This window comes from Vulpes vulpes, chromosome 2 (genome assembly GCF_048418805.1).
Source record: "Vulpes vulpes isolate BD-2025 chromosome 2, VulVul3, whole genome shotgun sequence".
Lineage (NCBI taxonomy): Eukaryota > Metazoa > Chordata > Mammalia > Carnivora > Canidae > Vulpes > Vulpes vulpes.
Window position 1 is genome coordinate 16,353,491 of NC_132781.1, and position 27,033 is coordinate 16,380,523.

At 36.2% G+C, this 27,033-nt stretch overlaps 1 protein-coding gene across 1 annotated transcript in view; it reads right to left on the reverse strand.

Moving 5' to 3' along the window:
- EFCAB13 (EF-hand calcium binding domain 13) overlaps nucleotides 1-27,033 on the reverse strand; it is an 82,636-nt gene that overhangs the window by 54,517 nt on the left and 1,086 nt on the right. The window contains 6 exon segments of the mRNA XM_072744532.1: nucleotides 4,255-4,323; nucleotides 4,550-4,624; nucleotides 6,635-6,726; nucleotides 7,499-7,626; nucleotides 10,124-10,240; nucleotides 17,403-17,565. Of these exon segments, the coding sequence (XP_072600633.1) occupies nucleotides 4,255-4,323; nucleotides 4,550-4,624; nucleotides 6,635-6,726; nucleotides 7,499-7,626; nucleotides 10,124-10,240; nucleotides 17,403-17,565 (644 nt within the window).

Here is a 27,033-nt window from a genome sequence, read left to right on the forward strand (position 1 = left end):
GACATAAACCATTTTCCTATGGATATACACATATCCTATGACCCAGCTGCTTCATTTCTAGAAATCTATCCTATAAAAATATTTATACAAATGTGCAAGAATTGATAAACAAGGGCAGCCTGGGTGGCTCAGTGGTTTAGCGCCGCCTTCAGCCCAGGGCCCTGATCCTGGAGACCTGGGATCGAGTCCCACATCGGGCTCCCTGCATGGAGCCTGCTTCTCCCTCTGCCTGTGTCTCTGCTTCTCTCTCTCTCTCTCTCTGTGTGTGTCTCATGAATAAATAAACAAAATCTTAAAAAAAAAAAGAACTTAAATGAGAGACCTGAAACCATAAGAATCCTAATACCACAGGCAGTAATTTCTCTGACATTAGCCACAGCAACATCTTTCTGGATATGTCTCCTCAGGTAAGGGAAACCAGAAGCAAAAATAAACTATTGGGACTATATCAACATAAAAAGATGGCTGGCACAGTGAAGGAAAGACTCAACAAAACTAAAAGTGGGATAAGATATTTGCAAATGACATATCTAATAAAGGGTTAGTATCTAAAATATATTTTTAAAAACTTATATAACTCAACACCAGTAAGACAAATAATCCGATTTAAAAATGGGCAGAAGACATGAACAAACATTTCTCCAAAGAAGACATACAGATGGCCAATAGACACATGAAAAGATGCTCATCAATCATCAGGGAAATGCAAATCAAAACCACCTAACACCTGTCAGGATCGCTAAATTAAAAAACACAAGAAACAAATAGCATTGGTAATGATGTGGAGAAAAAGGAAACTTCATGCACTGTTTTTGGGAATGCAAACTGGTGCAGCCACTGTGGAAGACAGTATGGAGGTTCCTCAAAAAATTAAAAATAGAATTACCATATGATCCAGTAATCACATTACTGGGTATTTACCCAAAGAATATGAAAACATTAATTCAAAGGTGTATGTGCATCCCTAAATTACGGGTGCAACTCAAGTGTCTGTGAACAGATGAATGGATGAAAAAGATGTAGTATGTATATACAATGGAATATTATTCAGCCATAAAAAGAAGGAAACCTTGGCACTTGCAAAACTATGAATGGAGCTAAAGAGTAATAAAATAAGTAAAATAAGCCAGTCAGAAAAACACAAATACCATATGATTTCACTCATATGCAAAATTTAAGAAACAAAACAAATGAACAAAGGGAGGAAGAAAAGGACAAACCAAGGGATGCCTGGTTGGCTTAGTGGTTAAAGCGTCTGCTTTAGGCTCAGGGCGTGATCCTGGGGTCCCAGGATCGAGTTCCACATCGGGCCTCCCTGCATGGAGCCTGCTTCTCCCTCTGTCTGTCTCTGCCTCTGTGTGTGTGTGTGTGTGTGTGTGTGTGTGTGTGTGTGTGTGTGTGTGTATCTCATGAATAAATAAATAAAATCTTTTAAAAAAGGACAAACCAAGAAACACCCTTAACTATAGAGAACAAACTGGTAGTTACCAGGAGGAAGGTGGATGGGGGATAGGTGAAATAGATGAAGAGGATTAAGAGTACACTTATCTGGATGAGCACTGAGTAATATACGGAATTGTTGAATCACTATATTGTACACCTGAAACTAATATAGCGTTGCATGTTAACTACACTGGAATTAGAATAAAAACAAATATGATAAAATAGGTTGGAGTAGACTTTCATCTTTCTATCCTTCAGTTTCTCCAATGGTAAGTCCATGTAATTGGAAGAAACTGCATCTAAAGTCTTAATAGGGCAGCCCGGGTGGCTCAGTGGTTTTAGCGCCACCTTCAGCCCGGGACATGATCCTGGAGACCCTGGATCAAGTCCCATATCGGGCTCCCTACAGGGAGCCTGCTTCTCCCTCTGCCTGTGTCTCTGCCTCTCTCTCTGACTCTGTGTCTCTCATGAATAAATAAGTAAAATCTTTAAAAAATAAAGTCTTGAATATCTAAAGTTCTACAGTTTTATTGTTTTGAATTTCTAATAATAATATTACTTAAAAACCTTAAAATTTCCATTCTTTCACCTAGCAATTTCAATTTTAGCTATCTTTTGTCTGATGAGCTAAAGAGAAAACATTACTTATAAGCGCAAATACATTAGAAAGAACTCATATTTATATAGATTATTTGTTATAGAGGTTATTTTTCAAAACAATTTTTTTTTATCTGTCCCACAGAATAAATCACAGCCATTTAAATGGATCTATGCTTATTTATTATATGGAAAGTTGACTAACATATAATGTTAATAGGAAAAGGTAACAAAACTGTATGCATGTGAGTCCATGTATATTTTTTAAAATCATGTGTTCCTGGCATGTGTATATACCACACACACACACACACCCTAGAAAAATCCTAGAGAAATATATATAAAAATGCCAAAATTCAGCTCTAAGTAGAGAGAATACACATAATTTTTATTTTCTTCTGTATTTTTTCTCCTGTACTTTCAGAGAATAAATTTTTTCCACTTTGAATAATTATCTTAATATAAATCTCCAAAAAATTAAGTCAAGACAATTAACATAGATAAACATGTCAGAAAAAATAGAGCTGATTCTAAAAGTTTCTAAAAGTTTGGTTTATATTTATTATTTTATTTTTATACCCTCTGAAAGCTGACTACAGTAGACACTCAAAAAATGTTGTAGTGACTTGGACAGATGGACAGATGTATACATGCACACTATTGCAACTTGTCAATTTGATGCAGGAACACAGGGCTAGCTAAGGACAAGGCATGAGCCCAAGGCAGCACATTGACAAGTCCTTGAAACTGGCAAAGGGACATTCCTCTACAGACTCAACTGCCTCGATGTTAATACTTTGCTAAGGGCAAAAGGCAGTCTTAGTCCGACCCCCAGGATCCTGTAAGTCCACTTTAACATATAAAATTTCCTTTAGAAATTTCCTTTATCTCTAAACCCCCAAGGTACATGTTGGCTTTTACTCCCCAAGTACATGGCCCACCGATATACATCTGAAGGGTCTCATGACTAAGGTTTTATTAGACAATAATAAGTGACCTTTTCCCAACAATAAGCTAGTCCCCTCAAGGTCCTGGAAACTTGCTTCCAAAATTCCTTAGAGAGTACCTCTCTCAACTTCCAGGTATATAATCAGCCATGCCTCACAGGCGGGGGGCAGCAGCTCTTCCTGCCCATGGGTCCTGTCCCCATGCTTTAATAAAACCACCATTTTGCACCAAAGACATCTCAAGAATTCTTTCTTGGTAGTTAGCGCTGGACCTCACCCCACCAAACCTCACCTATATTCCAAAACTTCATCAAATTCAATACTATTAGATTGCTTAGTAACATTCTATTGGTGGTAACATCCTCTCCTAGGATTTTCCACCTACAAATCTTTTATAATAATAAATCCACATCTTATATTTGAGCAGCTTGATACTTTCAACCTTGAAGTATTAGTTTGCATTTATGTGTACTGAATTTATTTTATTTCTGACCACCCCTTCAACTTATCTCTACCATTTTTATTCTAAACTTGTCTCTCCTCCTAACAAGCTTGGAATGGTCTGTAAATGTAATTAGTTCTCTATTATCTACTTCTTTGATTAAAGTACTGAACACTAACTACAAAAGAATAATTCCTTTTCTAGATGTTTTTAATTGAAGTTATTAGGATTTTGATTTGCATTTCCTTGACTAATGATGACAGAATATATTTTTACATGATTATTGGCTATACACATTGTCTTTTATGTGAAACACTTGTCCATGTGTCTTACCCACTTTTCTAGTCCATTGTTTTTACTGATTTGTATGAGTTCTTTACACATTCTATAAACTAATCCTTAGCCAGTTCTGTGAATTGCAGATATTTTCAAGTTAGTAACTTATCTTTTTACTTTAAGGTGTCTTTTGATAAATTAAAGTCTTAATTTTAATATAATTAAATATATTAATCTGTTCTTTAATACTTAACATTTTTGCCTTAAGAAATTTTCCCTGTCATCCCTATCCCATACAATTAGCAAAAATTAAAAGTTTAAAAATGCCAAATGCTGATGAAAGTATGTCATAATCCAATTTATTAATTAACAACCCTATTAGGTACCCGAGCCCAATTTTTTATTATCATTATCATAAATGTGCAAAAAAAAAGTTTTATAGTGCATTATAAAGCTTAGCTTTCCTATGATTTGTAATTAACCTGACCAAAATATAACTTACATCTATGTTTTCAGACCTTAAACTAATAATGCAAACATAAAACTTACCATCAATATAAATAGTCTTTAGTGTCTTTTGCATTTCCAAATCACTTATAAAAATCTTGAAGGTGGGATCCCTGGGTGGCGCAGCGGTTTGGCGCCTGCCTTTGGCCCAGGGCGCGATCCTGGAGACCCGGGATCGAATCCCACGTCAGGCTCCCGGTGCGTGGAGCCTGCTTCTCCCTCTGCCTGTGTCTCTGCCTCTCTCTCTCTCTCTCTCTCTCTCTCTCTCTCTCTCTCTCTCTGTGACTATCATAAATAAAAAAAATAAAAATAAAATAAAAAATCTTGAAGGTGTGATGGATTGTTGGTAGATCATTCACATAAATCTTACCACTCTGAATTTTACTGAAAATTTTACGGGCCTTCTCAAGTGCTAAACACACACACCTAAGCAGTTAGTTAATGCAAATAATAATTATCTTATTTCCCCTACACCCTCTCTCAAAGAAAAACAATAATCACTAAAAGAAGAAAGAGGAGTAAATCTTTCTATTCTAATTCTCTGCTTTAAAATCAATCTCATGACTTATGTAGGTATGTCTAAAGTGAATGGCCTCCAAGTCTTTAAGTTTCCTAAAGAACTCTCGAATCATGAAAAAAATCATGCAAAATTCACATGGTAAAGGCTTCCATAACTTTCCCTGGGAATGTTGAATCCTTCTGTGCTCACCTATCACTTGGTATGTATCTCAGTCAAAGCTCTTGGTATATTGTGACTGTTTGCATGTTAATATCCCTCACTAAACTGCCAATTTCCAGAGGGCAAGATATTTTGTTCTTTAGTGTCAATGTCTAATTCAGGATAGATCCTCAAAAAATGTCTGAACTGAATTTAATTCAGTGGATACTACACTTAGTTTTCAAAAACAAAGGTGATAGATGACAGTAGTAAATCCAGAGAAAGACTAAAATATTGATAATAATGACTTTAATAATAGGAGTTTTAATAGAATATTAGAAATGGAAATAAGGTTTCAGTGAGATGGAAAGTAAATAAGTAATTAAGGAAAACAACTCTTTCAAGAAGCTTCTTTGAAAAATGGAGGATAAAATTGACATAGGCCTGGGGCCCCTGGGTGGCCCACTAAGTTAAGAGTCGAACTCTTGGTTTTGGCTTAAGTAATGATCTCAGGATTGTGAGATCAAGCCCCTCATTGGCTCCACACTCAACAGGGAGTCTGCTTGAGATTCTCTCTCTGCCTCTCTCTTCTCTCTTTACCCCTCCCTCCTCCTGTTCACACTGCTCCCCCCTCTAAAATAAATATATCTTTTAAATTGACATAGTCCCTGAAGAAGTAGAAGAAAACTGAAGGAAAGAAAACTGAGAGTGAAGGTATTAGTCTCATGAAGGGCATCTTCACCAATGAGACAATACAGAAGGCCATAGATATTGTTTACAATTCTAAGAGTTCTCCTCACAAGGAAAAATGTTTTCCTTTTTCCCCTGTATTTACATGAAATGATGGATATTAACTAAGCTTATTATGGAAATCACTTCATAGTATATGCAAGTCAAGTCATGATGCTGCACATCTTAAACTTATATAGTGCTATATCTTAATTATATCCCAAAAAACTGGGGTATAAAAGATACCTAATATAAAGGCATCTGGCTAGCTCGCTAGTAGAGCATGCAACTACTGATCTTGGGGTTATGATTTTGAGCCCCATGTTGGGCATAGAGATTATTTTTATTTTTTAAAATATTTATTTATTTATTTGAGAGAGAGCACAAGCAGGAGGAGTGGCAGGGAGAGGAAGAGGGAGAAGCAGGTTCCCTGTGGAGCAGGGAACCCGATGCAGGGCTCATTGCGGGGCTTGATGCCATCATGGCCTGAACCAAAGGCAGACACTTAACCTACTGAGCCACACAAGCTCCCCTACAGATTACTTTTTAAAAATGCCTAATATGATGACCAGAGTTAAGGTAAGAGGAAAACTATGCCAAATGATTCCCTTAAATACAGAGGAGAAGCCCAAGATATGGGAGAGCTCAGTGTCAAGAATAGAAGAGTACTATGATTCTTTTTTTTTTTTTTTTTAGTACTATGATTCTTAATATTAAGATACCAAGAACTAAACCCCAGTAAAATCAGTGACTCCAGTGCTTACTAATGTATTCATTAGATATAATATCAGACATTTTTCCAAAAAAAATTGAACTAGAATAAGCACATATGTTATATTTTGCCTATCTCATCAATACAACAGAAGATATTCATGAATACTTAGTTTACTTATGCTTGCTCACAGGCTATAGCATTTGTCATATCATGTAATATTAGTTGATATCATATGCCATTAGGAGTAAAGAGACACTAACCACTGAAACAATTCCTTAAAAAGCACACAATCAGGAAATTTATTCAAGAAATTCTAGAACCTATTATTACCACTTATTCTTGTGAGTATAAGTGTCCTTGAGGTACTTCATTATATAATGTCTTGTAGAGGCTAGAAATCATTTCCCTTTTCCTGTCAAAGAAATAGCCACATTAGAAAGCAGCACAAAGACAAATCAAAACCATACACAATGCCATTTTTCCATTAAAGTATTGGCAAACCTAGTAATGGCTTGAGATTCTCCAGTCTCTTACTCCGTAAAAACCTTTCTTAAAGAACTGTCCAAGTGATAGTGAATCACACATTCTTCATCCCAGAATTCCCACCTTGCTTCTTTTAGGTGTTCTAGGGAGCAGAATTTACCCTAGTCAGTAAGTCGTGCCCATGACCCACCATCCTTTGGTTGTGGTCCAATTTTTACTACTCTTAATTCAAGTCACAGCAAATTTTCAGAAAGTTATTATAAAATAAGGAAAAACAAGAATATCTTTGAATAACAAATATCCCAGATTCCACAATCTGCCAGTAAAAACATTTTGAAAAGATGATTTATCTAATCCTATAACATATAAATAACTGAAATCATAGATTTAGGGTTAGGGTTAAAAGAAATCTCAAGAGTCCATCTAGTATAAGATTCTTGTACAGATGTGGAGACAGGCCCAGGGATATAAAGTGAATTGTACAAGAGCCTAAGATAGCATATGAGGTTAATTAGGACTCAATTCTAAGTCCTTCATTTCCGTATACACTGGGCTCAGCTCTACACCACCTTCCTAAGAGCATACTTTTAGTTTGCACAAACTATTTTGCACACTTTATGTGGAAAGGATAGATGATTCCAAAAAGAAAAACCTCAAATCTGAATGCAACAATTAGGGAAAAAAAACAATTATTTAAATACCCAATAACTGAGGAAGATGTACAAAGGGGTGATAAAGTCTTGTGAATGCTGTACTGATTCGGCAACTTGAATAAACAGTTTTCTTTCCTAGTCATCTTCTTTGACATCTTCACTGAGGAAGAGGCAAACTAGAGCCAAATACAAGAATGTTGGTAGCTGAGATCACATTAATAAACCAGCATTATTGGACAATAAACCTCTCAAAAGATAGGCTCATCATATCATATCTAGGTTCCTTACTGATACAAAATTGCTTTTTGTAATGAAATTAGTTTATATATACTAAAATTTGAAATAAAAAAAATAATTTTTTTGCAAAGCCACATTTTTCTAAGTATGCAACTAAATCATCTAATTAATATTGTGTCAATTTATAATAATGGATTTTACAAAGCAGGGAAAATCTATGGTATAGTGAAGACAAGACCACCAGATTCTAGGCTATATATATATAGGCTTTGGCTATATGAGCAAAATAATGTAAAGAACCAAAAATGTTATTCAAATAACACAGGTAGCTATGCTTTATTCTTATGACTGAGAAAATGATCCCCTTAATATGTATGTATAAACATGATTCAAAAGTGGCAAGTAGATAGATAGAAAGCATCACTTAAGAAAATGAGAACTGTAATATTAGGTATCTTCAATTTTACATGGAATCTAGAGCCTTGTCTTTTAAAGACCATGTAGGATGTAGAAAGAAGACCCTACAAAAAGACCATAGAAGATCAGTAAGAATTGGTCCTGAGATCTCACATAGAGCAAAAGTTTAAAAAGGCAATGTTACCACCAGAAGTAGCCTAGGGAAAAAAAATACAACAACAAATCAAAACAATTTATCTCCCAAAAGAAGTATGCAAAGTAAAATTTATCTTTGTCTCAGCTCTAGGCTGGAAAAAAAAGGAGAGAAGAAAGAATACTTCTCTTGATTAGTTTTAACTATAGCTCTAGCCACATATGAGCACAGAATTCAAATCTACACTAAATATATGGGATAGGAAAAGAGAAACCAAAAAATTCATTTAAAGTGATCCCATGTTTGGGATGCCTGGGTGGATCAGTGGTTGAATGTCTGCCTTTGGCTGAGGGCGTGATCCCAAGTCTTGGGATCAAGTCCCACAACAGGCTCCCTGCTTCCAGTCTGCTTCTCCCTCTGCCTATCTCTCTGCCTCTCTCTGTGTGTCTCTCATGAATAAATAAAATCTTAAAAAAAAAAAGTGGTCCCATGTTTGTAACACCTCTGAAGTGCAGGGCAGAAGCGAATTCAAATTCTCTTGTAAAAGGATACTCTAAATCTAGACTCATCATGAGATTCCCACAGATTTAGATATAACTTAATGAGTGAGAATCAGATAAAGCAATAAACAGAAGATTTGGATCCCTCAAGGATTTTATATTAGGTTTATCGGATATCTAGAAACAACTATGGAATGTGAGCAAAGAACACTAAAGGAGGGATATTATGAGAAGAACCAAATAAAATTTTTGTAAGTAAAAAATATAAGCACTAAAATTAAAACTCAATAGACAGATTAAACTGCAGATTAGATTCAGCCGGAAAAAGGAAATCTAAAAAACAGTTGGGAGAAATTGCCCACACAAAATAGAGAGTGTATCTAAATACATCATATATTGAATATAGTAGGTTGAATGGCAGCCCCACAAAAGATATGCCCATATCCTAATCCTCAGAACCTGTAAATATGACTTTATTTGGATAAAAGATCTTTGCAGATGGAACAAAGTCAAGGATCTCAAGATGAGATCTCAATGACAGCTTATAGAAGTAGAAGGAGACCTGAGATACAAACACAGGGGAGAAGACCATACACGGAGCAAGATGGTGGCCAAGAATGAAGTTATGTTGCCACAGCCAAGGAACCCCTAGAGCCATTGTTACAACAAGAGAAGTATTAACAGAGGGCACAGTAATACAAATAAAGGTGTAATAGAGAAAGAAGGGGGAAATGTCATATTCTTCTGAAAGGGTTGCTTGTTATATTAAAAAAAAAAAAGAAGAGGAAGAAAAGGAGGAAAAGGGACAGGAGGAGCAGGGGAATATATAGATATACACACACACATACACAATGGAATGTTACTCAGCTAACAAAAAAATGAAATCTTGCCATTCACAACAATGTAGATGGAACTAAAGGATATTATGCTAAGCAAAGTAAGTAAATTAAAGAAAATTATCATATGACCTCACTCACATGTGGAAATCAGGAAACAAAACAGGAACATAGGGTAAGGGAGGGAAAAATAAAACAAGACAAATCTAGAGAGGGAGACAAACCATAAGAAACTCTAAATCATAGGAAACAAACTGAGGGCTGCTGGAGGGGAGAAGGGTGAAGGGATGGGGTAACTGGGTGATGGGCATTAAGGAGGGCACTCGATGTAATGAGCACTGGGTGTTATTTAAGACTGATGAATCACTCACTGAACTCCACCTCTGAAACTAATAGTACACTATATGATAATTAATTGAATTTAAATAAAATTTTTAAAAAGAAATAAAAGATTGTGACATTTCAATACTTGAACTAAATTGTGATGGAATGTTTGAAAGCTAAAAACAACACTAAAAAGTAAAATATATATTTCCAGATCATTATTTACCTCAGTTCTTTTAGTATGCAATTGTACTTGTAAACTTTTCTTTCTCCTGGCCTTTTTTTTCTCCTGAAAAAAATCAGAGGATTTTTCTTCACCACAGAGGAATACTGATGTTTCATACCTAAATTGCACAGAAAATTGAAATAAGACCTGAATTGCTTTTTTTCTTACTTGTTTAAATCTTTTATTTGTAGAAATTTTCAAACATAAAAAGTAAACAGAGTAATGTGATGGTTTTCCCATATACTCATCACCCAGCTTCAATAATGGGCAAACCTATTTCATCCATATCCCTATCCTTACTCCCATTTCTTATTACTTTGAAGCAAATTCCAAGATCGGATTATTTCATGTATAAAGATTTAAACATGAATTTCTACAAGATGTTTTTTCTTTTTAAAAACATTTAAAACATGATTATGACTCTCAGAAAATTAACAATAATTTCTTAATATTATCAAACAGTGTTCAAATTTCCAATGTTTCATAAATGTCAAAAATTTTTTTAAGACTTTGCATCAGGAATTAGTAGGGTCCCCATTACAGTTTGTTGATGTGTCTTTTAGATCATCTTTTATCTATAGGTTCTCCTTCCACGTCTTTTATAATCATCATCATCATCATCATCATCCCCAGGTGATTTGTCTTAGATATTTTCCACTCTGGATTTTGCTAATTATATCACCATGGTTGTAGAACTGTAAAGACTTGATTAGATTAACGTTTTTTGTTTTTTGGCAAAACCACTATACAGATGTTAGTACTTTCCATTGGGAGGTGTGTTATGCATAAGTAGTTCTCTAATTGTGTTATTACCTGCTATACTTATACATAATAACTAGACTCAGCAAATCATCAGGGACTATAAACTCTTTATATATAAATCTATCATTCCTTCTTCACTCATTACTAGAATATTTCTATAAAGAGAAACTTCCTCTTGGGTAGTATTTGATTACCCAGTGGTAGAGTTCATACAGAAAGGCAGGATAATTACTTTATTCTTTCCCTTTATTTACCACTTTTCATAACAATGATTTGGTTCACTTGACAAAATAATTTTATATCATTTTGTACACCTGGATTTACACACATTAAATTCATCTTACTTCCTTGTAATTATTATCCTTATTGATGCCCTAATTATTTCATGTATGATGGGAGCCTCTTCAAGTAGGCTCTTGAGTCCTGTTGATGCATCCCTGGTAGGAGTCTTTGTTAGTTTCCTTATTTCTGTAGCACCAGATGCTCTAGGCTCATCTGTACATTTCCTTTCCCAGACCTGCAATCAGTTATTTTTCCAAAGAAATGGTTCCCTTTAATAAGAAATGATCATTCAGACTAAAATCTGGACACTAAAAGCTGGAATGCTTTTCGGTAATTATCCTGCTTCCTTATTACTTGATTTTTTTTTTCTCGTTTCTGCTTCTTTTCCTCCTTCTTATTGGACTGTCAAGAACTTATGTCACGCAAACTTCCCATTAAACTATACAACAATGAAATGAGTACAATAAGCCTGAATTAAATTTGAAAGAGAAAATCCCTTAGAAATTGAACACTTTGCCTCAAGTAATCAAAGGTAGACCTAAAACTCAAGGACAACCTTAAAATTACTTTGTGCTTCTGTGACTCTGTAGACTAGGAATAATTCTGAGCTAGGCAAGACTCAAACTTGTCTGCCCTTTGGAATCACCTAGGAGCTTTGAAAATACTAACACCTGTGTCCCATTCCCAACTGTATGACTTAGTTATTTTGGGGAACGGGCTGATACTTGTAATTTTTAAAAAAATAGCCAGGTGTTTAAAGTGGCATTATCTACAATAGCCAAATTATGGAAAGAACCCAGATGTCCACTGACTGATGAATGGGTAAAGGAGATGTGGTATAAATAAATAAATAAATAAATAAATAAATAAATAAAATATATATGCAATAGAATATTACTCAGCCATAAAAAATAATGAAATCTTGCCATTTGCAACAACATGAATGTGGTTATAGAGTATTATGCCAGTGAAACCAGTCAGAAAAGGCTAATACCATATGATTTCACACTCATATGTGAAACAAAAAATTATAGTGGGGAAAAAAGAACAAAACCTAGAAACAGACTCCTAACTACAGAGAACAAACTGATGGCTACCAGAAAGGAGGTGGATAGGTGGATGGGTTTTTAAAAAAAAGTGATGGGGTAGATTCTAATATGCAGACAAATTTGAGAATTACTATGCAAACAACCACAGTCTCATTCCTACCCAGAACCCACATCAATTGGTCTATAACTCAGTCTTTTACAAGAAATAATATATTATTCCTTACAAAGGACCAAAAAGCTAAACTAAAAACTCTTTAGCAGCCTTGCTATCCGAGGGCTATTTAGGTCATACATAGGACAATGAATGGATTGAATATATAACAGCTTTAGATAAACTTGGCTCTAAACAAAATTGTGATATAAAGGTAATTTTTATCATACACACCACTCCCCTTCCTTTACAGGTAGCTTGCCCTTTTGACTCTCTATCCCTTTATATTCAATCCCCTGAATTCCTACCTTGAGAGAGACCTTACATTGCCCTTCGCCACTATCCCACCCCCATGAATTTGCCCTATGATTCATCTCCTCTGTAGTTGTCCACTCACAAAGGTAATGACTTTAACTATTTTGATTATGACCCAGAATACAAAATACATTTCTACAAGATGTAGTACACATATACAAAGAGACAAAGAACTGAAATAATTTCACAATACTTATGTGAAAAAAAGACTAATGTTTTCAACATTATTCTAATTTCTTTTTAAACAAAATACCAGTAGTGACCTCCTAAGTTGATTTCATAACACACAGATGAGTCATAATCTACGGTCTACTGCTACTTTACATCCCCCATCCTCTCTCCATATATCTCCATTGAAAGGATCTTCATATTTCTGAAATAATTATGACTTCCACAATACTACATGATTTTTTAAATCTTTTCTCATTTTCCTAAAATATAAGTGTATTTTAGTTATGAGTTGCTTCAAATATTTTATAGAATTTGGATGACTTACTATAAATAATGAATAAGTAAAAACATTTATTCTGTATCCTATTCCTCTAGGGCATTGTGCTCTCAGGTGTTAACCTATTATGTACAATGCTAATAAAAGAAAATAAAGGAACACTTCTACCACCTCCCATTCTTTTCTGAGTGACAAGTTTTATTGTGGTGTTCTAGAAATAACTATCTTGCCTTTCATCAACTAACACAAGGGAATAGTGAGTACCCCCATGACACTATCAGCAGATTTGTCAGCAGAAACCTGCAGGCCAGAAGAAAGTGGTATGATAAATTCACAGTGCTGGGGGGAAAAAAACTGCCAACCAAACTTTACCCTATCCTGTAAAGCTGTCCTTCAGAATGGAAGGACAAAGAGTTTTACAGACAAAAAGAGGTGAAAGGAGTTCATCACATTAGATTGGCCTTATAAGAAGTGTTAAAGGGAGTTCTTCAAGCAAAATGAAAGAATACTAATTAGTAACATGAAAACAAATCTTACTGGTAGATGTAAATATACACTAAAATTCAGAATACTCTAACATTGTAATGGTGGTAGGTAAAAGACATATAACTCTCATATAAAGGTTAAAAGGCCAAGGTATTAAAAATAACCATAGCCACAATAATCTGTCAATGGATACACAATATAAAAATATGTAAATTTTGGGGGATCCCTGGGTGGCGCAGTGGTTTGGCGCCTGCCTTTGGCCCAGGGCGCGATCCTGGAGATTCGGGATCGAGTCCCACGTCGGGCTCCCAGTGCATGGAGCCTGCTTCTCCCTCTGCCTGTGTCTCTGCCTCTCTCTCTCTGTGTGTGACTATCATTTAAAAAAATGTAAATTTTGATATCCACAATGAGGAGGTATAAACATGTTGAACTTTTATATACCTTTGAAGTTATGTTGATATCACTTAAAATAGACTTATAGCTATAAGGTGTTTTATATAAGCCTTATGGTAATCACACAGACAAAAAAAAACATACAGTAGTAAATACTCAAAAGATAAAAAGAAAGGAATCAAAGAATATCATTAGAAGGGCACCTGGCTGGCTCAGTTGGCAGAGTAAACGACTTTTGATCTCAGAGTTGTAAGTGCAAGCCCCACATTGGGTGGGTGTAGAGATTTCTTAAAAATAAAAATAAAAAATTTAAGCATATCACTACAAAAAAAAAAAATCACATGACAAAGGGAGAAAGCAAGAGGAAGAAAGAACAAACAAACCCAGAAAATAGTCAACAAAATGGCAATAAGTCCATATCTATCAATAATTACCTTCAATGTAAATGGACTAAATTCTCCAAACAAAAGACACAGTGACTGAACAGATTAAAAGAAAAAAAAAAAAAAGACCCAAATATATGCTGCCTCCAAGAGGAGGAAGAAGGAACATACATCAATATAATAAAGGCCATATATGATAAGCCCAGAGCTAACATCATACTAAATAGTCAAAAACCGAAAGCCTTCCCTCTACAATCAGGAAATAAGAGAAGGGTGTCCACTCTCACCACTTTTGTTCAACATAGTACTAGAAATCCTAGCCAGATCACTTAGGCAAGAAAAAGAAATATACGGCATTCAAGTTGGAAAGGAAGAGGTTAAACTGTTTCTAGATGGCATGATCTTTTATACAATATAGAAAACCCTAAAGAGTCTACCAAAAAACTGTTAGAACTAATAAATTCAGTAAAGTTGCAGGATACAAAATCAATATACAAAAATCAGTTGCAGAAATTTCTACAAACTAACAACCAACCAACCATCAGAAAGAGAAATTAAGAAAACAATCCTATTTACAATAGCATCAAAAAATAAAATACAGGGGTGCCTGGGTGGCTCAGTCAGTTAAGCATCTTCCTTTGGCTCAGGTCATGATCTCAGGGTCCTGAGATCAAGCCCCACATCAGGTTTCCTGCTCAGCAGGAAGTCTGCTTCTCTCTCCCTTTCTTCCTCTGCCTCTGCCCCCTACTTGTGCTCATGCTCTCTCTCTTTTTCAAATAAATAAATAAAACCTAAAAAAATAAAACAATTAGGAATAGATTTAACCAAGGAGTTTTCGGTTTTAACACTGAAAACCATAAAACATTAATTTTTTAAAAAACTGAAGATAAATGGCCAGACATTCTTTATTTGTGGATTAGAAGAATTAATATTGTTAAAATACCATACTATCCAAAGTGATCTATGAATACAATGCAATTCCTATCCAAATTCCAGTGGCATTTTTCACAGAAATAGAACAAATATTCCTAAACTTTGTATAGAACCACAGAAGACCTCAAAGAGCCAAAGCAATCTTGAGAAAAAGAGTAACACTTCTAGAACATAAGCAATAAGCTCTTTGACATTGGTGTTGACAGTAACTTTTCAGATTTGATACCAAAAGCAAAGTCAACAAAAGCAAAAATGAACAAGTGGGACTACATCAAACTGAAAAGTTTCTGCACAGCAAAGGAAACCATCAGCAAAATGAAAACACAAACTACGGAATGGGAGAAAATATTTGCAAAACCATATATCTGACAAATTTATAGTCAAAATATACAAGGAATTCATGCAACTTAATAGGAAATAAACAAATAATCCAACTGGGGCGCTGGCTCCATGGTTGAGAGTCTGCTTTTTGGCTCAGGGTGTGATCCAAGAGTCCTGGGATCAAGTCCCACATCAGACTCCTTGCAGGGTGCCTGTTTCTCCCTCTGCCTCTGTCTCTGTGTCTCTCATGAATAAATAAAATCTTTATTAAAAAAAAACAAATAATCCAATTTAGAAAGGACTTGAATAGACACTTTTCCAAAAAAGATATACAAATGGCCAACAGATACATGAAAAAGGTGCTCAACATCCCTCATCATCAAGGAAATGCAAATCAAAACCACAATGAGATATTACCTCACAGCTGTTAGAATGGCTATTTTCTTTTTTTTTTTTTTTTTTTTTAAATTTTTTATTTATTTATGATAGTTACACAGAGAGAGAGAGAGGCAGAGACACAGGCGGAGGGAGAAGCAGGCTCCATGCACCGGGAGCCTGATGTGGGATTCGATCCCGGGTCTCCAGGATCGCGCCCTGGGCCAAAGGCAGGCGCCAAACCGCTGCGCCACCCAGGGATCCCTAGAATGGCTATTTTCAAGAAGAAACGAGTATTGGCAAGAATGTGGAGAAAAGGAAGTTCTTGTGCACTGCTGGTGGGAACATAAATTGGTGTAGCAACTACGGAAAACTTTGGAGTTTCCTCAAAAAATTAAAATGTAACTACCATATGATCCAGAAATTCCACTTCTGGGTATATATATATTCAAAGGCATTGAAAACAGGATCTCAAAGAAATATCTTCACTTCTGTATTCACTGCAGCATTATAATAGCCAAGATATGGAAACAATCTAAATGTCTATCAACAGATAAATGGTTAAGGATGTGATCTCAATCTCTCTCTTTCTCTCTCTCTCTCTCTCTCTCTCTCTCTCTCTCTCACACACACACACACACAGGAATACTATTTAGTCACAAGAAAGAATGAAATCCTGCCATTTGTGACAACATGGATGTACCATGAGAGCACTATGTGAAATAAAATAAGTCAAATAGACAAAGGCAAATACTAGATGATCTCACTTATATGTGGAATCTAAAAGCCAAATTCATAGAAACAGAGAATAGAATGGTGATTTCCAGGGGCTGCAGGCAGGGGAAATAAGAATAGGGAGATGCTAATAAAAGGGTACAGACCTTCAGTTAAAAGATAAATAATAAGGTCTGTGAGTCTAATATGGAACATGATGACTATAGTTGATAATAACTGTATTGTAAAATTGAAATTTACTAAGAGAGTAGAACTTCAGTGTTCTCACCAAAAGTAAATAAGATAAATATGTGAAATGAGTAAAAGGTGGTAATCATTTCACTATGTAAACATATATTTGTCATCACATTGTACACTTAAATTTATTATTTTGTCAAAAAAAGACAAGCTTACTGACATATGGATAATTGCCCTCCTATAACTGGAAGTCTATGATGGTTTATAGGCTTCTATTTGGTTGTGAGAGAAGTGAGAAAAAAATGAAAAGAATGGCTATCTAGAAATCAAAACTACACTCCGAAGAAATGGCCACAAAAAAGCGTGATCCTCTATATTTAGTACATTATGAGAACTTATGAGCTACATTTTTGGTTTCCTCAAACTTGCGGAAGTATAATTCAACTAAGTAAGTTCAAAGTTTGACTTCTATTTTTTTGGATTCTAGTCTCAAACCCCTATTTTCATGTGAAATTCTCTTCTGTGTTGTTTTAGAAAACTTGATGTCTTTCTTGTTGTCCATATGTCTTGATGTCAAGTTGGTTACAAAGGAATTACAGCCATGATCTGATAAATTCATATTGTTTTTCTGCCTGTGGAGCAACCAAGAGGCAGAGTCAACTATGTTCTCTTTGCACATATAAATTAAATTTTGACATTCTAGGTCAAATCATTCATTGTTGATCAGCATTTTCTCTAAAATGATGCTACCAAACAGAATTTTATCGAAGGATTTAATTATTAGTGCATTGGTACAGATTAGGTACATATTCTAAACACCACCAACTATCTTCAGTGCATTATGCAGCTATAAAATGCCCAATATTCATTAATGTATCTAACAGCTGTTGAATCTGGTTCTTAAGGCATCTTAAGCTTATTTCATTACATTAAAAACTATTCTGTGAAAGACACTCTCAAGAGGATGAGAGGATAAGCCATAAACAGAGAGTAAATATTTACAAAAGTCATATCTGATAAGGGGCTGAATTTTTTTGTATATTCAAAAAATATACAATTCTTAATAATTAATTATTAAGAAAAAACACAACCCAACTTAAAAATGGGCAAAAGAGGGACACCTGGGTGGGCTCAGTGGGCGTGATCCCAGGTCCCGGGATCGAGTCCCACATCAGGCTCCCTGCGAGGAGTCTGATTCTCCCTCTACCTATGTCTCTCTCTGCATCTCTCAGGAATAAATAAAATCTTTTTTAAAAAACGGCAAAAGATCAAGGTGCCTGGGTGGTTCAATCAGGTAAGTGCCCGACTCTTGGTTTCAGCTCAGGTCATGATCTTGGGGTTGTGAGGTTGAGCCCCACAAAGGGCTCTGTGCCCAGCATGGAGCCAGCTTGGGATTCTCTCTCTGTGTCTCCCTCTGCCCCTCCCCCACTTGTGCATGTTCTCTCTCAAAAAAAGAAAAATAGGCAAAAGATCTTTTTTTTTTTATTGGAGTTCAATTTGCCAACATATAACATAACACCCAGTGCTCATCCCACCAAGTGCCCCCCTCATTGGGCAAAATATCTTAATAGACACCTTACCAAAGAAGATGTACAGACAGCAAAGAAGCACATGAAAAGATGCTCAACATCAGGTCATTAGGAAATTGCAAATTAAAACATCAAGATGAATGGATAAATGAAGTGTGGTATATCCAGAAAATGGAACACTACTTGGCACTAAAAAGAAATGAGCTATTGAGGGATGCCTGGGTGGCTTAGGGGTTGAGCATCTGCCTTCGACTCAGGTCATGATCCGGGGGTCCTGGGGTTGAGTCCCACACTGGGGTCCCCAGGGGAGCCTGCTTCTCCCTCTGCCTGTATCTCTGCCCCTCTCTCTCTCTCTCTCTCTCTCTCATGAATAAATAAAATATTTTTTAAAAGACATGAGGTATTGAGACATGAAAAGACGTGGAGGAGTCTTAAACGCATATTACTAAGTGAAAGAAGCCCTTTTGCAAAAGCTGTCATATGATTCCAACTATATGACATTCTGAAAAGGCAAAACCATGGAGACTAAAAAGATCAGTGGTTGACTGTGGTGATTGGGCAGGGGAGAGGAGTGAGATGAATAAGCAGAGCACAGAAAATATGCAGGGCAGTGCAACTATTCTATATAATAAGGGCAACATGTCACTATGCATTTGTCCAAATTCATAGTATGTACAATACTGAGTCAATCCCAATGTAAACTATGGACTTTGGGTTACAGTGATATGCCAGTGTAGGTTCATTGATAGTAACAAATGTACCACTGTGGTGCAGGGTGTTGATAGTGAAGGAGGCTACACAGGTATAGGGGCAGGGAATGCAATTTTGCTGTGACTCTAAAATGGCTCTAAAATATAAAGTCTCTCTTTGAAAGAAAAAAAGCAGCAGCTATATTACTTCTAAATAGACACACATACACACAACAAAAAGGAACTAAAGCCTAGGAGCAATGAACATGTTTAGAAAAAGAGAAATGAAGTTAGAAATACATTCTTTCGAAATTTGGCTGTTTGCTTAAAGCAACTGGAATGCATCTAGTTGATCAAAGGTATATTAATTTTTAATCCCTGAACAAATTACACAGGCAATTTATAAAGCAGATCACTAAGGGAGTTTAGAGAACCTCCATTTCTGCATACAATGGAAATTAAAGGAACTAATTTGAGGACTTTTAGGGTCTGCATACATCTGTCTTACAACAGAGGCACATCTTTAACAACTTGCTTCAAAAAAGCGATCTGATTTGCTGCCTTAATGAGATATTTATTAGGAATGATGAAAAATTTCTTAGAGGCATTGAGAGAAATGACTCAAAATAGAAACTAGGAAGATAAGAGGAAGATCTAAAAAGATAAAGAGGCACAAAAACCTGTTATCAAATACCAGATGAACAGAAGCAGTTAAATAGTGGACACTTTAATGATACAGAACAGGAAACAATCTCTGAAACTCCATGGTTAAAGATGTATGAAGTATAAACTATATAGCTAAAGTAAGACAAACTGGTATGCTATATTAATATCATTAATTTATTTTAATTTTTAAGAATTCACCTTCAACATCAGTTTATGAGGGCACAATCAACAAAGTATTAAGTATAAGAATATGGAACAGGTTAATATATATATCACACATCAAAGCACTTAGCAAAAAGCCTTGAAATTGGTGTGGTTTTTTTTGGATTATACTATAGATACATCTTACCTGGTGGCACCAAATCCATTAAAAGCATAAATTTGAAGGGTTAGAACTCTCAGTTGACAATATTGAGTTTTACCTGAGCCCTGTGCTTCCAGAAAACAGTAAAGATTAAAGGAATCCCCTCACCCTTTTGTGTTCAGGAACAGGGCTTGCTGCAAAGAACCACCCCCCATATACTTTAGATAAAACTCACAGATGCCCTCCTTGTTTACTTATAACAAGATCAAAATTCCCTTTGTTTCATGAATGATTAGCCAAACTGTTTTAACCTCACTCATTAATCAGAACAAAATGCTTATTCACCAAGCTTTGGTTAAGCTTCTCTCCTTCTTCCAGGACCCTAAAACACTCTCTGATCTATTTATCTGCTCATGCCATTGTTGATTTCTGTATTAAATAAATAAATAAATAAATAAATAAATAAATAAATAGCTAGCTAGTTAGCTAGCTAGCCAGCCCTTCTGCCTAGCCCTTGAGATGCTTGCAGATCTTCTGGTCACAGCCTTCTCCCTATTACAATAGCCCCCTTTCCTGCTATTTCAATAAATAGTCCATTTCCTCCCTTGCAATAATCTTTTTTAATAAAGTCTCTCCTTACTAAGTCCAGGTTTGTTTTTGTTTGACACAATACTAGCCAATGGATAAGAACATTCCCTGAATCTTCCATATTACTTTCTAGCTAGATTTCCACATCATCAAATATGAAATCTACAATCTCTCATGTAGGTTTAAATCCTTTATTCTCCTGAAAAATTATCCCAGTTCGTATCCCCCCCAAAATAAATTTCATCATATACCACAGATCTCTTGATACTACACAGGTTGCTGGGATGAGATATTTCAGTATATACCCATGAAAAGACCTCAAAAGTCACCTTAGTTGTTAAGCAAGATCTTGTAACTATATTGCTCTATGAATCTGCTTACTGATTATGGATATGAGCTAATGTAAACTAATTCTTAGTGTAAACTAATTTTTTTAAAAAAGAAGAGGAAGGAGTCTTTAGAAACTGCTTTGAGGAAATATCTGGCAGAATAAAAGTACCTTAGCTTCCATTTTTCAGTTTAGAGGTAAATTTTGCCCTTTGGGACTCAAAAGCCTTGATGAACAAGTATGAATGAGCAATAGCACAAAAGGATTTCCTGTCCAAAAAAAAAAAAGAAAAAAGAAAAAATCATATGCCTCTTTAAGAGACTTACTTATATTTACCTACCTAAGGTTATCCTTGTAACACAGCATAAACCAAATAGGTATTCCCCAACCCAGATATGTGTGTGAAAGCTGGGGGGAAAAAAAGCAGTTAGTAGATTGTAATTCACAGGAGATCATCTAGTCCCTTAACTTTACCTTTTGTAGTATAAGAAGTAGAGAAATCCAAACTCAAATGACATAAAAAGCAGAAAAATCCAGTTATATTTATTTATTCAAATAAACCCAGAGAAGCAGAACTACTAACATGGCAGCAATCATTGATGTTATTAAATGCTTACCGTGTACCAGACGTTATGATAAACACTTTGACATAAATTATTTCATTTATTCCTCACAAACATCTTTTTTTTTAAATTTTTATTTATTTATGATAGTCACAGAGAGAGAGAGAGAGGCAGAGACATAGGCAGAGGGAGAAGCAGGCTCCATGCACCGGGAGCCCGATGTGGGATTCGATCCCGGGTCTCCAGGATCGCGCCCTGGGCCAAAGGCAGGCGCCAAACCTCTGCGCCACCCAGGGATTCCCCCTCACAAACATCTTTTAAAGAATTATCATTACCTTTATTTTACAGATGAGGAAAATAAAGATTTAGATCAAGTTCCACAAGATTACATAGCCAACAAATAGTGGACTCAGAATTTGAACTTCGGCAGCCTAACTCAAGCGCTCATGGTCTTCAGCACCCTATAATACTGCCTGTCAAAAAAAAAAAAAATACTACTGCAAAAAAAGCCTGTTTTAAACCAGACTTCCACATCACATACCAACCAATTTTAGAAATTCCCCACATTTTCACAATATTTTTGTACTCGTATCTGAGTCACATTGGATGTGCTATTTATTACATTGCTAGTTATATCATATTGTTAGTTATAATTATCAGTGTCATTTTCATACTGTCAAGTTTAACTGCAAATATGAATATTCTATTAGAGATAGTACTTTAAAATCATTTATTTCTGAAATGTTATACTAATTACTGTTGAATGGGGTATGTTATACTAATTACTGTTGAATGGGGTATGTCCAACATTCTTGGAATTCAAAACACATCAAAAATAAAATGAATCCATCTCAGAAGAGAGATGTAGACCTAGATAAGTAGGTAAAACATGTAGTATGTTTTCTGTGATAAATACTAAAAAAATGTAAAGGGGGAGAAGAATATGAAGTATGGTGTTGGGGAAAAGATGCAGGGAATAGATAGGGGAGCCAAAGAAGATTCTACTGAGAGGGAGACTTTTGAGTACAGACCTGAAGGAATTAAAGTGGAAAGCCAATGAATATCTTAGGAGAAAGCATGTCAGCCAGAGAAAACCAAGTACAAAGGCTCAGAAGTAAGAAAGAGCTTCATTGTTCAAGCAAGAGTGGGAAGGCCCAAAAAGCTAAAGCAGAGAAGGCAAAGGGAAAGGAGACAAGGGGAGCAGAGGAGTCAAGGGAGGCAGGCAGATAAAGAGGGCCCCTAGCTTGTGTGCTGAGATGGGAACCCACTGGAGTGTTTTGAGCTTAGAGATAACATGATGTAAAGTCCTTTCTGAAACAATCACTCTAGTTGTAAAAGGAGTAAAATCAGGTGAGTCTAGATTCCTAAAACTCAAGTGAGAAAAAGTACTTCAAAAGAAGAATGAGGGCAGCCCGGGTGGCTCAGCGGTTTAGCGCCGCCTTCAGCCCAAGGCCTGATCCTGGAGTCCCGGGATCAAGTCCCGCATCGGGCTCCCTGCATGGAGCCTACTTCTCCTTCTGCCTGTGTCTCTGCCTCTCTCTCTCTCTCTCTCTCTCTCTCTCTCTGTGTGTGTGTGTGTGTGTCTCATGAATAAATGAATAAAATCTTTATTAAAAAAAAAAAAGAATGAGTAATCGACTGGGACAAGTGCTGCCATTAGGTCAAGTAAGATGAGTACTAAATGACTGATTAGGTTTTCCAACATGGAGGACACCAATAATCCTAAGAGAAGCCATTCGGGTAGCATGCTAATTTCTTAATTACATAAAGAGTAGATGTGGTTGTGGAGGCTTGTGGAAATCCTCTGATTAGTTTTCTAATACATATATTTTTTTTTAATTTTTTTTATTTTAAGTAGGCTCTACACCCAACATGGGGCTTGTACTCAAGACCCTGCGATCAAGAGTCACATGTTATATCAACTGAGCCAGCAAGGCATCCCTGAGTGCTTTAGTTTTCTTAGTAGAAAAGGAAGCAACATAATCAACTAAGAATAAGGATATGAGAAGAGATACTGGAGGTTTGAGGACAGAGATATTGTTACAAAACAGTCCTCTAGGAAAATGGAAAAACTAATAGCCCATGGGTACCTGATATAGTTGCTGAGCAGCATCAGGGTCCCTTGAGGAAGTGATCATGAATTTAAATTAAAACCAGTAAGTATAGTTGTGTTTTTTTTTCTCTAACTATGTTCAATTCAGAAATTCTGGCACTGAAGCAGAGATCTAGATTTAATCTAGGATTACAATTTAGCCAAGAAAGTAAAATGAACGGAAAATGTGAAAGGGAACCGGGGAATACAAAGGAGTGGATTTTTTTTTTTAAGATTTTATTTATTTGGGAGAAAGAGAGCACAAGCAGGGGAAGAGGCAGAGGGAGAAGCAGACTCCCCACTGAGCAAAGAGCCTGACTCAGGGCTCGATCCCAGGACCCTGGGATCATGACCTGAGCCAAAAACCAATGCTTAACTGACTGAGCCACCCAGGCACCCCCAAAGGAGTGGTTTTAATTATTGACCATGAAACAAACTGAGTAGGTGGGTGGGAAATAAGTACAAGAGAGGGGGAATGACATTCAAAATAAAACCCAAAAAGATAGACTGAAGATCCTGGTGGGATCCAAGGATTATTAGAGCCCAGAGTGAGCCTGAAGATAGGACTGTGATGGAGGCAGAGTGGAACATACAGTACTCTCCCCTCCCTTATCCTTGGGGGATCCACCCTGAGACCCCCCCCAGTGGAAGCCTGAAAACTACAGAGTGGCAAATCCAGTATATATTGTTTTACCTCTACACACATCCCTATGATAAAGTTTAGTTTATAAATTAGGCACAGTAAGAGATTGACAATAAGTAATAATAAAATAGATTACAGGGATCCCTGGGTGGCGCAGCGGTTTAGCGCCTGCCTTTGGCCCAGGGCGCGATCCTGGAGACCCGGGATCGAATCCCACGTCGGGCTCCCAGTGCATGGAGCCTGCTTCTCCCTCTGCCTGTGTCTCTGCCTCTCTCTCTCACTGTGTGCCTATCATAAATAAATAAAAAATAAAATAAATAAAATAAAATAAAATAGATTACAATATATTGTAAAAAAAAGTTATGTGAATGTGGTCTATCTCTCTAAAATATCTTATTGTACTGTACTTATCCTTCTTGTGATAATGTGAGATGATTAAAGGCCTATATGATGAGATGAAGTGAGGTGAATGATGTAAGCATTGTAACATAGCGTTATGCTACTACTGACCTTCTGATATAGGTCAGGAAGATCATCTCCTGAACCATAGTTGACCACAGGTAAGTGAAACCATGGAAATTGAAATAAGGGGGTGCTAACGAGAATAAGAGGTAAAGGACTACTGTATTAAGATAACAGAGTTGGAATTATTGGTAATACAAGATTGAGAATAAGAAATAGGGAACAAGTGACTGAGGACAGATTAAATGATTGTAGGAAGACAGGAACTGAGAGAACAGAGCACAGGAAGGATCATCTGTATGAATGCTAAAGTCACAAGCATTACAACAGAGGTAGAGTTAGAGCAGCAGAAAGCCAGGGACTGAAATTTGACTGAAGTAATAGGGAATGATAGCGGGTAGGATAATCCGATAATGTGAAATGCAAAAATGAGCATTTTGCAAATGGGATGAAAAAAAGTCTGGAAGCACATATGAGAATCAAGGAGTCATCTCCTCCCTGCTCTTGTCCCAGTGGTACTAGGAGAGTGAGAGAGAAGACATCCACCACCATCTATGCTTGTGTTCTGCCCCCCACACTCCCAAATACACACTGTCCTTTCTCATTTTCCCTTACATCTTGGTCATCACTCTCTGATGTATCAAAAACTATCAAAAAGAAGTAAAGAAATTCAAAACCGTCTGACATCACAAGCATTTTTTAAAGTATCAAACTGATTCAGTCTTTATATAGATAAAGCTATCATTATTATTGGAGGGTTTTCCAATCCTTGGCAGAGTATAAAATTTTCAGTATTTTATAATTTAAGTATATATTTTATAACTTAATAAACATATTATAAGATATATATATATATAGGGAAGGAAGACATACAGATGGCCAAAAGACACATGAAAAGATGCTCAACATCACTAATCATAAGGGAAATGCAAATCAAAATCACAATGAGATAGCTTACATCTCTGTCAGAATGACTAAGTTCAAAACACAAGAAACAAGTGTTGGCAAGGATATGGACAAAAAGGAATCCTTGTGGGATCCCTGGGTGGCGCAGCGGTTTGGCGCCTGCCTTTGGCCCAGGGCGCGATCCTGGAGACCCGGGATCGAATCCCACATCAGGCTCCCGGTGCATGGAGCCTGCTTCTCCCTCTGCCTGTGTCTCTGCCTCTCTCTCTCTCTCTCTCTCTCTCTCTGTATGACTATCATAAAAAAAAAAAAAGAATCCTTGTGCACTGTTGGTGTGGACACATATGGTGAAGCTACTGTGGGAAACAGTATGCAGATTCCTTAAAAAGTTAAAAGTAGAAGTACCCTATGATCCAGTATTGCACTACTGGATATTTAGCCAAAGAACACAAAAACACTAATTGAAAAATATACATGCACCCCTATGTAGCATTATTTACAATAGCAAATTATGGAAGTGGCCCAAGTGTCCATCAATAGTTAAATGGATAAAAAGGTATATGCATATACAATTGAATATTACTCAGGCATTAAAAAAAAAGAATGAAATCTTGCCATTTGCAACATGGACAGATCTAGAGTATAATTCTAAGTAAATAAGTCACTCAGAGAAAGACAAATACCACATGATGTCACACATCTGTGGAATTAAAGAAAGAAAGAACCACAGGAAAAAAAAAAGAGAGAGAGACGTAAGGAAAAAGAGACTCTTAACTATAGAGAACAAAATAATGGTTACCAGGGGGAGGATGGCTGGGGCAAATGGTGACATAAGATGGGGATTATAGTAATGAGCACTGAGTAATGTATAGAACTGTTGAATCACTATATTGTACACCTGTAACTAACACTATATGTTAACTATATTGGAACTTAAATACATAAATTTTAAAATAAATAAAGTTGGGGGGATTCCTTGTCTATTGTTACAAGAAATCATAGGAGCCGTAACAGAACTAGAATGATTTTAGAAATCTTTCTGGTCTAATCCCTTAATTATATATAAGGAAACTTACACAGAGAAAGATTGTGATTTGCCCACACAGCATACACGAAATAGCAAAATTCTGGTCCCTGACTCCCAATTCCAGGGATAGCTTTCACTAAATTCATGGCTTCTTAGTAAACCAAGAGGCACCACTAGGCAGAAAAACGGAGAATCTAGCTTTATTTTGTTTGTAGTGCGCTGTGGTTTATCTCGTGCTTTCACCCCTGCAGTTTCTCACTTGAGGAGTTACCACCACCTCCACATACCCAGCTGCTTCCTTCC